This window comes from Ammospiza nelsoni, chromosome 6 (genome assembly GCF_027579445.1).
Source record: "Ammospiza nelsoni isolate bAmmNel1 chromosome 6, bAmmNel1.pri, whole genome shotgun sequence".
Classification (NCBI taxonomy): domain Eukaryota; kingdom Metazoa; phylum Chordata; class Aves; order Passeriformes; family Passerellidae; genus Ammospiza; species Ammospiza nelsoni.
In genome coordinates this window covers 18,181,589-18,194,814 of record NC_080638.1, presented here as the reverse complement: position 1 = coordinate 18,194,814, position 13,226 = coordinate 18,181,589, and the positions used below count along the sequence as shown (strand labels likewise).

The following is a 13,226-nucleotide window of genomic DNA, read 5'->3' as shown; positions in this document are numbered from 1 at the left end:
GTTTTGTATTTCATTTAACGTCTTCCTATTCTCCAAGGATTTGGGAGTTGGTCCAAACCCTTACTTAATATCATTTGATCTGTCTTTACAAGGGGGAATAGGCTCAGTGTCATCAGCAAAGACTCAGGACTGGGGGCCTGTTTTAAGCCATTGTACAGGCAGATACCAAGAGCTGACTGTTCTCAGGGAGTTCAAAATCTGGCTGCCAAATGTAGCTGAAATTGACTTCAAAGTTTGAGTGATGAAGTGAATCAAAGAATAGGGAATAAAGGAACAAATCTACAGAAGTGGTAGCTTTTAGCACATAGCTTTTATTAAATGCAGTAACAAGTGCAATAAAGAATGATTCATTCAAATATTACATTAAAATATTTATTGAGGCTGTTAGCCTGCATACAATATTAAAGTCCAATACTGAAGTGTGAATTACTTGGTTAATTCAATGTAGATGTCAAAACAGAAGTGGCTGTTACTAAATTTGAGATGCAAGCTGTTCTGTAGGGCCTCTTGTCTTTGCCAACCCTTGAACTGCCCTGGTGAAGGGAAGCCCATCAGAGTGTCTCCCGTGTTTCCACATTCCTGTTTCTGGTGGCTGTGTGCCTATGCCGGCTTTCTGTTGGAAAATGCTGAAGTGTCATGGACTCATGAGTGGTTTAGGAAAGATCATATAGTTCCAATTCCTCTGTCATGGGTAGGAACTCTCATTAGACCAGGCTCCTCATAACCCCATCCAACATGGACCTGAACACTACCAGGGATGGGGCATTCACAGCTTCTCTGGAGAGCTTGTTCCAGTGCCTGACCACCTTCCCAGTAAAGAATTTCATCCCAACATGTAATCTAAACCTGTTCTCTCTCAGTTTAAAAGTTGCCCCTTGTCCTGTCATGGGATACCTTGGTAAAAAGTCCCTGTCTTTCTTATAAAACCCCCCTACATACCGAAAGGTCACAATCAGCTCTCCATGGAGCCTTTCCCTTTCCTGGCTGCACAACCTCAGCTGTCTGCCTGTCCTCACAAGGGAGGTGTCCCAGCCCTTCCAGCATCCATGTGGCCTCCTCTGGACCTGACCCAGCAGCCCTGTGTGTGTTGGGCTGGGGTCTCACCAGCGTGGAGGACAGGAGGAGAACCAGGACAGGACCCCAGCAAAGGCAGACAGCACTGCAGAGTCACAGAGAGACAAGATTTTCACATTATCACAGAACTGTTGGGGTTGGAAGGGACCTCTGGAGATTGTTGAGTCCAACCCCCCTGCTATGGCAGTGTCACCCAGAGCAGGTGGCACAGGGATGTGTCCAGGTGGGCTTCAGTATCTCCAGGCAGTGAGATCCTACATTCTCCCCTGGCCAGCTGCTCCAGGGCTCTGCCACTCTCAGTGTGAAGATATTCCTCCTCGCGTTGAGGTGGCACTTCTCGTGTTTCAGTTACGGCCATTGCTCCTTGAGCTATCGCTGGGCAGCCCTGAAAAGTCTGGCACCGTGCTCCAGGCACCCGCCTTTGAGATATTTGTACGCGATAACGAGATCCTCTCCGAGTCTTCTCTTCTCCAGACTAAACAGCCCCAGCTCCCGCAGTCTCTCCTCTTAAGAGAGATGCCTCAGACCCCTCCTCATCTTCCGGGCTGCGCAGGGCCGGGCCGGGCCGGGCACAGCGGCCCCTCCACAGGGCCCCGCGGCCCCGGCCCGGCCGAGGCCCTGCCGCGCTCCTCCGCGCCACCAGGGGGCGCCGCCGCCCCGCCGGAGCCGCTCTGGCGCGGCTGCTAGTGCGGGGCTCGGCCATGGCGGCGGGCGCCAGGAGGGCCGTGTGAGCCGAGCGGGGCGGACGGGACGGGACGGGACGGGACGGGACGGGCGGCGGTGGGGCGGGATGAGGGCCGGGAGGGGCTCATTCGGGGCACGGTGTGGGGGGCAGGCCGGTTAGTGAGCGGCGGCGTGTTCCCGCAGGTACCCGCTGTTCCAGAGGGGCGGCCCGCAGCTGCGGATCTTCCGTCCCAACTTCTTCATGCTGGCGGTGCGGCCCGGCGTGCCGCAGCCCGAGGACACCGTGCAGTTCCGCGTCTCCATGGAGTGAGTGCGGGCACGGCTGCTGCCTGAGGGCTCAGCGCTGGGGGCCGAGTGCCGCGGCAGGGAGGGAAGGGGCTCCTGCAGCGGGCAGACCCTGCAGAGGGCACTGATTTAATGAGGAGCTTTGCGTGGCTCCTCTCCCCCAGTGTGAGTGAGGCTCAGCCTTCCCAGGGACGGGCTTGGGAAGAAGGAAGTGCCTAGAATTCGATCCAGGGTAAGCAAGGTGGTATGCAGTTATTTGTCAGGACTCTCAGCCCGACCAGTTTGCTGGCACGCATTAGAGCCCATAAGACTGTGGCAGGTTCTGGTAAGATCAGCAGCTCCTACTCAGAATAAAGAAAGGTGTCTCAGGTTGGGCAAGCCTGCTGAACACAGAATACGAACACAGAAAACCTGGCAGTTTGAATGTTGAGGCTACAGAGGATAAATATTTGACAGTTGTTACAGTTTATGGATCATAAATCGCTGTAGCAGTGTGTGGTCTAGGTTGAGTTTACACTTTCATGTCATAAATCTGTCTTGGTTAAAGCAAGAAGAAATATTTATTCCTCAGTATCAACCAGTCTCTAGTTTATTTTGTTTCAATATTTACACTTTTTTTACTTTCTTTCCCCAAAATGTTTTTTCATTGCCTAGAATGACAAAATTGGATATCAGGAATTACCTTGAAAGAATATACAATGTGCCAGTAGCTGCTGTGAGGACCAGGATACAGTATGGTAAGTGCAGTTGAGTAATGCAGAGGGATGAATACAGCATCCCTATGCAGCCAGAGTAGACTTTTACCTTTCAAAAGATCTGTTAGATTTCAGCAGACTTTGGTTGCAGTGGTTCCAGGTGCTTAGCTGGTGATGTCTTGTAGCATACTTGCTTATTCATCCCTTCAAATAAACATGCATCACTTCATATTTGAATGCTGTGATTAAATGATGATGTAAGTTTCACTCTAAAAAGAAAAATCTGAATTTAAAAAGGCTGATCATCCTGACAGTTATGTAGCTTGTGCTTTTGTAGTTACTACTGTTTCTCCTTGAAGACCAGTGGGTGTCTCCCTTCAGAAGGAACTGCTTCATGTGTTTTAATGCAAGTAGTAATTAAACTTAAATTCAGCTGTAGCCTTCATTTTAAAAATGAGCTGAGATTAGCTTGCATGCACACACAGGAGGTACTATGGTCTAACAAAAGGCAAAGTTTGTAGAGCAAAGAAAAATGCTCTCTCAAACCAGTAGATAATGTCAGAAAAACATCTTAAATGTTTTTATCACCTGTTGTTACCAAATTTCTGCTACAGACTGGAATGTTGCCACTTGTGGTATTTCTCTCCTGTCCAACACCTAGAAACAGCAACAACAACAAAAAACACCCAAATGTCCATCAAAAGCCCCCCCCCCAAAAAAAAAAAAACAGCCCAAGAGAAAAAGAAAAAACATTCCTATGCTGAATTCTGACTTGGAGGCAGAGGGACTCATCTCCAATTGAAATAAGATCAATTTAGATAATGTCACCTTTACATATGAATGCTTCCTTCCCCAGAGCTTCTCTGACTGCATTTTGGATGCAGTCAAAAATATTTTTCTTTTTTTTTTTATGTTTGTTTACATTTTTGATTACCAGGCAGTGTAATTATTGGGTGGAGAGTGACTTATTGGTTAGGACATCTTTGAGGTCTGGGTTTTTCATTTTTCATGTAGTGACTCTATGAAAGGAATTGTCTGTTTATGATGGTAAGATAAAGGATGATTTTAAAAGGAATAGGAAAAAAAGACCTTTAGTAGTGAAAAATGGAGGATAAAAGAAAAAGCTTCAAAATAAGGTTGTAAAACTCTTAATTTACAAAGGAAGGAAAAACCCTGGAAGTATAATCTGTAATATGCTTGTGTGAAAACCAGAATTGAATTAAGTCATAAATACCAAACACATGTAGTTCCAAACAGCACTGAAAAATAGCCATGCTTGTCCTTATAACCATATTGCCCCCCTCTGCTAATTTTAGGTGGTGGTATATAGTCAGGGATTAAAAAGGGTTAGAACTCCTAATAATCTGAGAGCTTTCATGTCTGCTTAACATGAAGGGGTGAGTTGTCCAGCATGGTTGGAGGAGGTTGAGGTGCTTTAGTTTGTTTGGATGTGGAATATAATATCCTGGTGTATAAACAATAGATCCAGCTCATCAGCTGAATACAAAAAATTGTCAAGCTTAAAGCTACTTAGTGGTAATTTTCTCCTTGTCTTGCTGAAGCTGTGGATGTTGGGAGAGCAGTTTATCACCCCTGGCCCCTCCTTGGGAGACTTTTCTCCTTGCTTCTTTGCAGACTTTGTGTGTGAAGGCACAGTGGCAGCAGGCTGGTGTTGCCTTCTTTCCCTGCCTGTAAATGAGGAGAGCAGTGTCCACCAGTTCCAGTACCCTTTAATAATTGTGAGACTGTGCTCCTAGTGAAGGAAGAGTTTTCCTCATAACAATAAATCAGAGATAGCTAAGTCCCTCCTTCAGCTTGGCCTTGCTTTGGAGAGTTCAGAAGTCCTGGGAAGTAAAAGGTGGGGTTCTCTTCATTCCTGCAGGTGCAAACAACAAGAGGAATCACAGGAATCAGAGAGTGAAGAAGCCAGATTACAAGGTCGCCTATGTACAGCTGGTGAGTTGAGTTAACTTGGACACTTGTGAGGAAAGAGGAGGGCACTGTTAACCAGCCAGCTGAAAGTAATGGCCAGGGAGTTGTCCTGGTTGGCTGAATATTTCTGCCAATCCTCTAACAGTGAAAGTTTCTTTTAACACATTCCAGAATGTAAAAAGATTTAAATGACTTGCTCTAAAGATCAAATTCAAACAAAATAAGTCCCGTGTTGGTTTGAGGTCTGTCTGTAGGTTGTGGACTGATGTCATAGGGTTCTGCTTTGCCAGAGAGTTTCATGCTGACCCTGTACTCTGTGTGCTGGAAGGTTCACAACTTGTGTGGTTGATTGCTGAAATGTCCAGTAAGTGAAAGAATATATTGTGAGGGTAGGGAACTTCTTATTAAAGGTCTTTGAATTTCAGAGAAGACTAAGGCTTATTCCTTGGAGAGCCTTTAGTCATGTCTAAACAAGCTTGCTTTGTGGCTGAACCGGACTCTGAAACATACATTGGTTGCCCAGTGGAAAAGGAGCTTCATGTTCTTGTAAATTTCTTTCATAACAGGACTAATTTATAGTTTAACCTTCTGTCAGGCTTACCTGTCTTTATGCAAAAAAGCAGTGCAACCAGTGACAGAAAACCTCTTCACATACCAAAATGACATTAAAGGGATGGTATTTATGGTTGTGAAACCAGAAGCTTAAAATTGCACTTGGCAACATAATGTCACTGTTAAATTAACTCTGTCTTGGAACAAGGATTCAGTGTTGGAGGAGCACTCTCCGACCCTAAAGACTGGCTAAGATTTCATATGGACTTGGGGTCACACTCAAGAGGCACAAACAATGGGAAATCTGGTTTTTAATATTTCAACGTTTAAATATGCTTATAAGTTTTTTTCTAAGCCCCTTCTGGGAAGGGGAATAGAAGGAAAAGTGAGGATGAGTGTTCTTTTAGACAGCCCTTACCTAATTTAGGAGAATAGTGTAAAGTGCAATGTTACTAAAAAGTAACAGTTATATTTAGATGAGGAGTTACTTTGCTTTACTTTGCTGAAGTTAAAGGAATCCTCATCTCTGAGGATTTTACATCACTATGGCTAAAACACACATTCCTTTTTTCAAGGAATAGTTTGCTTTGGTGAGCAGATTCTCCCTCCTGGATTGTGCTAGGTTTTTGTTTTGAGAGCAGAACTGCATGATAAGGAAGTGAATGCTTGAATTGATGATGTTGTATCTCACAAGTTGCTTTCCCTGAGTGTTGTTCGTTTTAGAAGGTAGTTGCAGGCACTTTCCATTGCCACAGCCTCCTGCTAGTGACTTCCTTGCTTTTAGAAACTTGTTTCCCTGAGGCAGACAGGGCTTTCTAGTGAACTGTAGTTCAAATTCTGTTTCACTGTAATGCAGTCTTGTGTCCTGTGTCTGCTGAGGTGAGAAGGAGGTAGTGTGCAACCCATGGATACTCAGGGGGAAGGAGTGGGAAGCAGAATGCTGCTGCTGCTCTGTTGGACTAAGAGGTTTAAGGCAGTGCCTTTGTGTGTTTATTTCACATTCAGCCTCTCAACGTAGAATAATTGCCATAACCTTAAGGATTGGTCAGCCCAGGTGTGGAGATTTACCTAAACTAGCTTGGTATTGGAGGCAGGTGCACAGGAGTAATTTGGTTGTTCTCCAGCCTCCCATTTTGTCTTCTGGGCAATGCACAGAGCCCTGTTGCACTGTGGCTGGGCTCTCATAGTACATGGGACAGCAAGAGTCCCTTATTGCCTTACACTGTAGTCACCATAATAAATTCTTAAGGAATGCCATGTTTTCCATCTCTTCCATGAACAGGGTCAGGGGACACTTTTTGGTGGTGTTTTTCATGTCAAGGGAGGGCATCCTGACCGTTCACTAAACTCTTGCCTGTGAAGCTTGATGTCTGTGTTTTTTCCTCACCTCATTCCTGGTCTCTTTGGTCTGTTTTATTTCCTATTGTTGTTGTGGTCTGTTAATTTTATTAACATTTAGGTTTCTTTTTTCCTCCCCCTTTCTCTTTTTACTTTTGTTTGTTGCTTTTCATCACTAGCTCTGATGTCTCAGACAATGAGATCCCAGCTCTGTGTTCACACCAGCTTGAAACAGTGGGTGAAGCCAGAAACCCAGTGTCATTTCTGAATCTAAAGGGTTTGCCTTCGTCTCATTCAGGGTGTGATCAGGCCATTACAGGCCCCATGCAGTTCATTGTTACTATCTGCCTAATTTAGGAATGTCTTTGGTAACCACTGTAAAATCCTTATTTTCATGAGAATTAGTTTGCATCTGCCATGACTCAGAGTAGCTGGGCTTTCCCACCATTTTTACCAGCTGTGTTTTCTCTCATTAATCCAGTTTCAAGTTAAAACTGCTTATGACTGGAAAAATACAAAAGTGTTTTTGGAAGCTCTTGGGTTGATCTTTCTGTTGCCCACTAGGTGGAAGTGTTGCTCTTTCCAGTGTGACTTTGCAGCTGTGGTGCAGTTTACCTGAATGAAATTGAGTTCATTCTGATGAGCAGTTATGTTTCTCTGCTTCATAAACCATCACCTTATGTGTCCCAGTGCAACACACACATCCTTTGACTTACTGCAAGTGTCTCAAAGGTGGAAGGTGTATGAAGTCATAGTCAACATGCCCTTAGGTGTCAGACTAGTGCCCCAGCTGTTCCACATGTAAGCATTGTTGTCCTTTCTTTTCCAAATACTATTTCTTGGAGATTCAGAGCTGTTTACTTTATTCTCAGGCGGTAACTGGACAAATAAGTGATCTGTCCAAACATAATATTTTCACACTAAAAAAATACCTCAAATCATAGAAGGCTGTGGATCAACAATATCTTGCCATTCCAGAGCCTGCTTGCCTTTTTTCCCCTTTTGGAATGTGGTGAGAAAGGTTTAAGTTAGAGACTTATGGCCCTGTGTTATCAAATGCTACTTTTCTACACTGTTCTATTCTTTAAATTAAACCCAAGTTTTATATCTTTGCAAACTAGATAAAATATGTGTAATACGGCAGCCTTTCTACTTACTCCAATATAGCTATAATTATTATAATGAAAATGAAAAAAAAAAATAGAAGAAAAGAAAGCCAGTGGGAAACTTTGCAGTTGCCTTAACATCAGGGAAATTAAAAAAAAACAACAACATCCCCTCCTTTTCCTCCTTTAGTGTTCTCACTGGTTTAGCTTAACAGGTGTTAGTACCCGTGGGAGCACAACTGTAGACAAGCCTCTGGAATCCAGACCTATTTTTAATTAAACCTGTTTTGAGAAATGGAGTGGAGATGGCTGTAAAAAGGAGGCTGACCTTGTCAGCGTTAGGACTAACACCTATTTAGCTGCTTGAATGATGGCACTGGTGGGAACGTTTTTGCAAATACTTTCTCCTCAACCCCCGTTTAGAGTATCCTGTACACTCGCAGTAGTTAGCCTATTTGCACATCAGATGTGACAGCAGTTTTCTTTTGAATTCAGAGGAAACTTGGATGATCATATGCAGTGTTGCTCCTGAGTGGATTTTGGAAGTTGCTTTCTGTGCTGTTTTGCCATACATTTTAGCATCAGATGTTACCACTGCAGTAGTAGGAGAATTGTTCAAATGCCCTGGATTATTAAACTTAACTGCATTTGCTGCTACTGCTGGACTGCGTCCCATGCTTTTGGGAGTCCAACATTTTTGTAGTTAATGATACAATAAACATCACTTTTCTGTTAATTCTGAAGGACAGTAGTAAGTGCTTCAATTATCCAAATAACCAGAAGATCTCACAGTTGTTTACATGATCAGTGTTTGCTGCATCATTGCTGCACAGTAATATCTGTGCTGATCTTCCATTTCTAAACTTTTCAGGGGACTCAAAGGTCAGAGAAGTATAAGTCAATTTGTGCTGGGTAATCCTTCCAGCAGTTTTCTGACGTGAGGCTCGGCAGTGGAAAGGCCAGCACTTGACTTCATAGGCTTAATTATGGTCACTTAACCTCTCATTAAAATGAATGGAGGCAATATGTACCACTGCTGTGATAACTCCTTAGACAGACTCCAAGAACAAGGTGTGTTTTCACACTTTCTTAGGATAAAGGCTTGAAATCTAAAGGGAAAATACATGTTTGATGCTTAGGTCACTTTTTTCATGAAGTATGTTACTAGCATTTAGCAAATGAATCCTCATAAGGCTTTGTATATAATTCACTTTTATTTTTGGGTAATGCTGAATTGAGGATTAGAGGAGTAGCAGTTTAATGGGTCCCATTTCTGTTATCTGAACACTCTCACTTGTGAGACCATCCATTTCACTTGTGCACGGCCTCAGAATCTGTAAGAAAAGGGAAGGTCTCTGGGAAAACCCCAAACTGAGAACAACAATGTATAAAATCATCATGTTGCCTTTAATTTTTTATGTGTTCAATGCCACCTCTGACTTGCTTTGTTTGGGGCTTTTTGTTCCTTTTTTTAATAGTATTGTAAGGCTTCACTTGAGAGTGAGGTGAACACATGGTAATAGAGCTTACCCTGACAAATTCCAGAGTATCAGGGGATCACTTCACATTGGTGAAAAAGATCTTTTGCTGTCAGTGCACCACTCAGTTCCATGCAAAATTACTTTTTTTCCAATGTCTGGTTTTTTCACAGGATTTTCTTTTAGCACAGCTGTGTTGAGTAGAAAGGTAGTGTTATCTTCTCCCCTTTTCTCTGTGCTTCTAGCTAAGGTAATTATGCTGGCTGAAGTTCTAAAGCAGAAGCAAGTTCTAGCCTTTTTAAAGGTTACTTCAGCTTATGATAATTTCAGTAATTCAGCAATTAAAGGGATAAATAGCTTGCAAAAGGTAAAACCATGGACAAATGCAAGATTTTCAAGTAAGGCAGAATCTTCCTTTCCGGTTGGAAATGCCAGCACTCCATGTTCTAGCAATTTGTAAACCAGATAAACCCTGATGAACTGGTTGGTAACAATTGCTTGCTTTATTCCAGCGAGGATTTCATTGAGGGTGCATTTATCATATGGTTGTCAGATGGTTGCTGTATAGAAGGAAAAGCTTTTGCAAAGAAGTTGTTTAAGGAAAAGCAACACTGTATAAAGGAGTGACAATCCCTCTGTCCCTTTGGTAGGCTTTTTTTTAAGGAGGTGGCATATGAGCTTGAACCTCAGTAGCCTCTGGCATTATGTGGAAGATGCATTGAGTGTAAATATGCCTGGACAGACTCACAATCCTTTATGTAAGTTGATGCCTTTTGGTATTTTTTAAATTTTGAAATACCCAAGATACAGGCTTCTTCTGAAAACTAGCTACTGAGCATGCACAACAGCTATTTTTCATACAGCTTTCATCACTCCAGAGCCTTACAGTGCAGTATTACTGCAGAGTATTGTTACTTAAGATTTATCAACCTTCAGTTCTCAGGGTGTAATGTCTTGGCTGTTTCAAATCGTGTTTGGCTGCCAGCCAAAATCAGAATTTCTTCACAAAACAAGAGCTGGAAAGAGCCAACTAGTCTGTGCTGATTTTGATTTATTAAAAGACTCCAGATACAGATTGACATTTTCAGCTCAATATTTGACTTCCACCGGCCTTGAAATGGGAACTGTGAGCACTTTGATAAACAGCTTAAAGGTTTGTCTGGTTTTGCTACAGCCTCTGTGTGTATCTTTTTTGCTTTCTTTCCTCTTTTTAAAATAATAACAGTTTTGCAATGCTTAGCGAATTACGGTGATGTTGTTAGTATGCTTTAGGGACAGCTTTCCTTCATTCTCCAATAAGGGAAATGCATTGGTCCTGGAAGCATACCAGAAGGAAAGAGCTGCATAACAAGAACAGTCCCTTTCTACACTGTTACCAGTATAAATAGTTCTCAGATTTTCAGTGGAGGTGGTGTGCCTACCATGTCAGCCTGAGTTGTTTTCTGACTTGTTTAACTAAAATGGCTTCCCCTCCAGGGCAGACAGGTCTGTAGTATGGGCCCTGTCTGTTCTGTAGGTCCTGCAGGGCTGAGTGACCTGCCCACAGCACAGTAAAAACACAGCAATTTTTTGTAATATTAGCAAATTCCTTTCCAAATGTTTCAGTGTGCTAAAATCCTGGGCAGTGCTTGGCTGCAAGGGTGCTTGTTGCTGATCCTAGTACAGGAAGAAGTTCAGTAGGCTGCAGCTTTGGGCTTGCTCAAGGACCCTGGTAAGGCCAGTTTCTGTGCCATGAAATGGGACTGTGCTTTAGCTGTCAAAGGACAGCTTTTATGAGGATACTTGTTGGTAATTTAAAGGTACAAAAGAACTGAAACCCCAAGAGTGTACAGCAGTGGAAAGGAAAACCTTGATATGTTCCAGTTGAGCTTATCCAGGCTAAAATCAAGGAAAAAGCAATGTACGCAGCAGCTCCCTTGTTGTTTTTGTAGTATGGTCAGGCTCTTAGGAAACCCCCAAGAAGTATGCACTACAAAAACAACCGGAGCATTGCTGGGTATAGTTGGTATTTTGTAGATTCCAGTCTGGGTAATCTCATCTGGGATAACACATGCTTTTTTCTCTCCAAAGCATACGAGGTTTAGATTTTTTCACACCTGTTATTTGCTAAGTCGAGTGTATATGATTAAATAAAACATAGCAGACATTCAGCTGGGTCAGGGACGTGGTGATCGTTCTGTTGGATTTATTTATGTCATATTTCTGATCCCAGAATGAAGAGTAGGTATGCTGGGGAGTGCTCCTTTCATGTCCTTTGTGGAACCATTTCATAACTGAGCCTCTTGTTTGGATGTATTTACTGCATAAATTTAAAGACTGGCTGATCTGAAAAAAAGCCAAACCCACCTGTTTTCATCTGAAGCAGTTAAATGCTTTTCTTGAGATTTCTGTATGCAGAATGCTGCCAAAGAAGTTAATGTATTGTAATGTTTCTAAGTGTTTTGGAGAGTACTTTTAGGGTTATGGGTGGCCAGTTAAAAGTTTTATTATGCAAAGTCCTATACAGAATGGAAGGGCTGATATTGTTGAGTTTAATGAAGTTGTGCTTAGAGCAAACACCACTAAAAATAAGTAGGTAATGTTAATGGGATAGTACATTTCCACAGAAAAATGGTTTCCTGCTGTTAGATAAAAACCAGAGACCAAGCAACTGTTTATTTTCCAAGTGGGAGACATAGATCTGATGATGATGTTTCACTAAGATGACTTGTCTGTTAGGCAGAATGACTGATGCAGATGTAATCACTTTAATCTCATTAGTGATATATTAGACAGATTGTTCCCACTGTAATTGTTTTACACCATAGTCTTTATGTCTGTTGATAAGAGACCTCTGATATCTGTTATTCCTTATTCCCACATTACACCCTCCAGTAACAGCTGCTAGGAGTGCTCTCTGTTATCCTTAGCTGAGATCTAAACAGCTACAACCACTACTCATATCCTGAGTGTTAACATAATGAATGCCTGCTCCACTGTGTATTTCCCTGGTGGTGGTACTTTAACAAAATCACTTGTTTTGCTCATCTTGCTTTTACTGTTGTGTGACTCACACAACATGTCTGAGTTGATTCAAAGTCTTTGAAGAGATGTCCACCTCCTGATCATTCATCTGTTAAAAAAACCCAAGATGTCAGTATCTTAAGTAGCACACAGGAGGAGAGGTTAGCTTTTGAGGAGAAGGGACGTACATATACCTTGGGGACGTGGGTGGAAAGAGATTTTGGGAGGTCACAAGGTACAATTCTGCACTAGCTGAAAATTCAGGGTGGTGTTTCACCCTAAGATCATAGCTACTGCAGGAAGGCTGGAATGTTTCTCTGACCATTTGTTTTCTCTTTAGGGCCAAGGACAAACCTTTCAGTTTCCCAACCTATTTCCAGAGAAAGAACAAGACACAGAAACTCGCTCTTTCGATGACTTCAGGGATAAATATATGGAGAAAGAGAAGCAGAAGGAGGAGGGTGACCCCAGACGAGGTGGAGTCCCTGATTGGTTTGGACTTTGATGTAACAAGCCAGCTGCCTTCCTTTAGGCTCAGAGGGATTTTGATTAGCACAACTTGCACTCTTCTCTTCCCTTCTTGTAATGACTGAATGTTTATTCTTGAGCAGCCCTTGCTAGCGTGTCTTTTTTTCTGGCTGTTTGTACATGACTACAACAAAATGTCCCTGAAGAAATAAAAAGGTAAAATAAATCTGACTGCACCAGGTCTTTTGTGTGAACTTGTGGACTATTTCTAGAATGTGGAATTCCTTGTTGTCATTTCTGACTATGAGAGTATCATTGTGCTTACCTTTTTCGTGCTGCTGCAGGTTGTTTTGAGTAGAAATAGGCTGTTTAATTTCCTAGGATACACTCAGTTTCTATTGACTAGAATGTCTAAAAGTCAACATAGGTTAGTCAGAAATGGACATGGAAGTGTAGAAAACTGGACTATAGGCTCAGGGTGTAGGGTTCCCTTAATTGTCACTTAGTGGGTCCCACTATCTTACTGCCTTCCTTGCAGTGACCCCTCCTTTCCTAGAGAAATGCATGTGATCTTAATGTACTCTTGTAACACTTGTGTGGCATTTTGGGGA

The 13,226-nt window shown here is 42.7% G+C and overlaps 1 protein-coding gene across 1 annotated transcript; it reads left to right on the top strand.

The window, feature by feature from the left end:
- The first annotated feature begins 1,739 nt into the window (after positions 1–1,739).
- MRPL23 (mitochondrial ribosomal protein L23) lies at positions 1,740–12,856 on the top strand. Its single transcript, XM_059474404.1, has 5 exons — positions 1,740–1,801; positions 1,942–2,064; positions 2,698–2,780; positions 4,621–4,694; positions 12,488–12,856. The coding sequence occupies exons 1-5, from the start codon at positions 1,776–1,778 to the stop codon at positions 12,650–12,652; spliced, it is 471 nt and encodes a 156-aa protein (XP_059330387.1). The 5' UTR covers positions 1,740–1,775; the 3' UTR covers positions 12,653–12,856.
- The last annotated feature ends 370 nt before the right edge of the window (positions 12,857–13,226 follow it).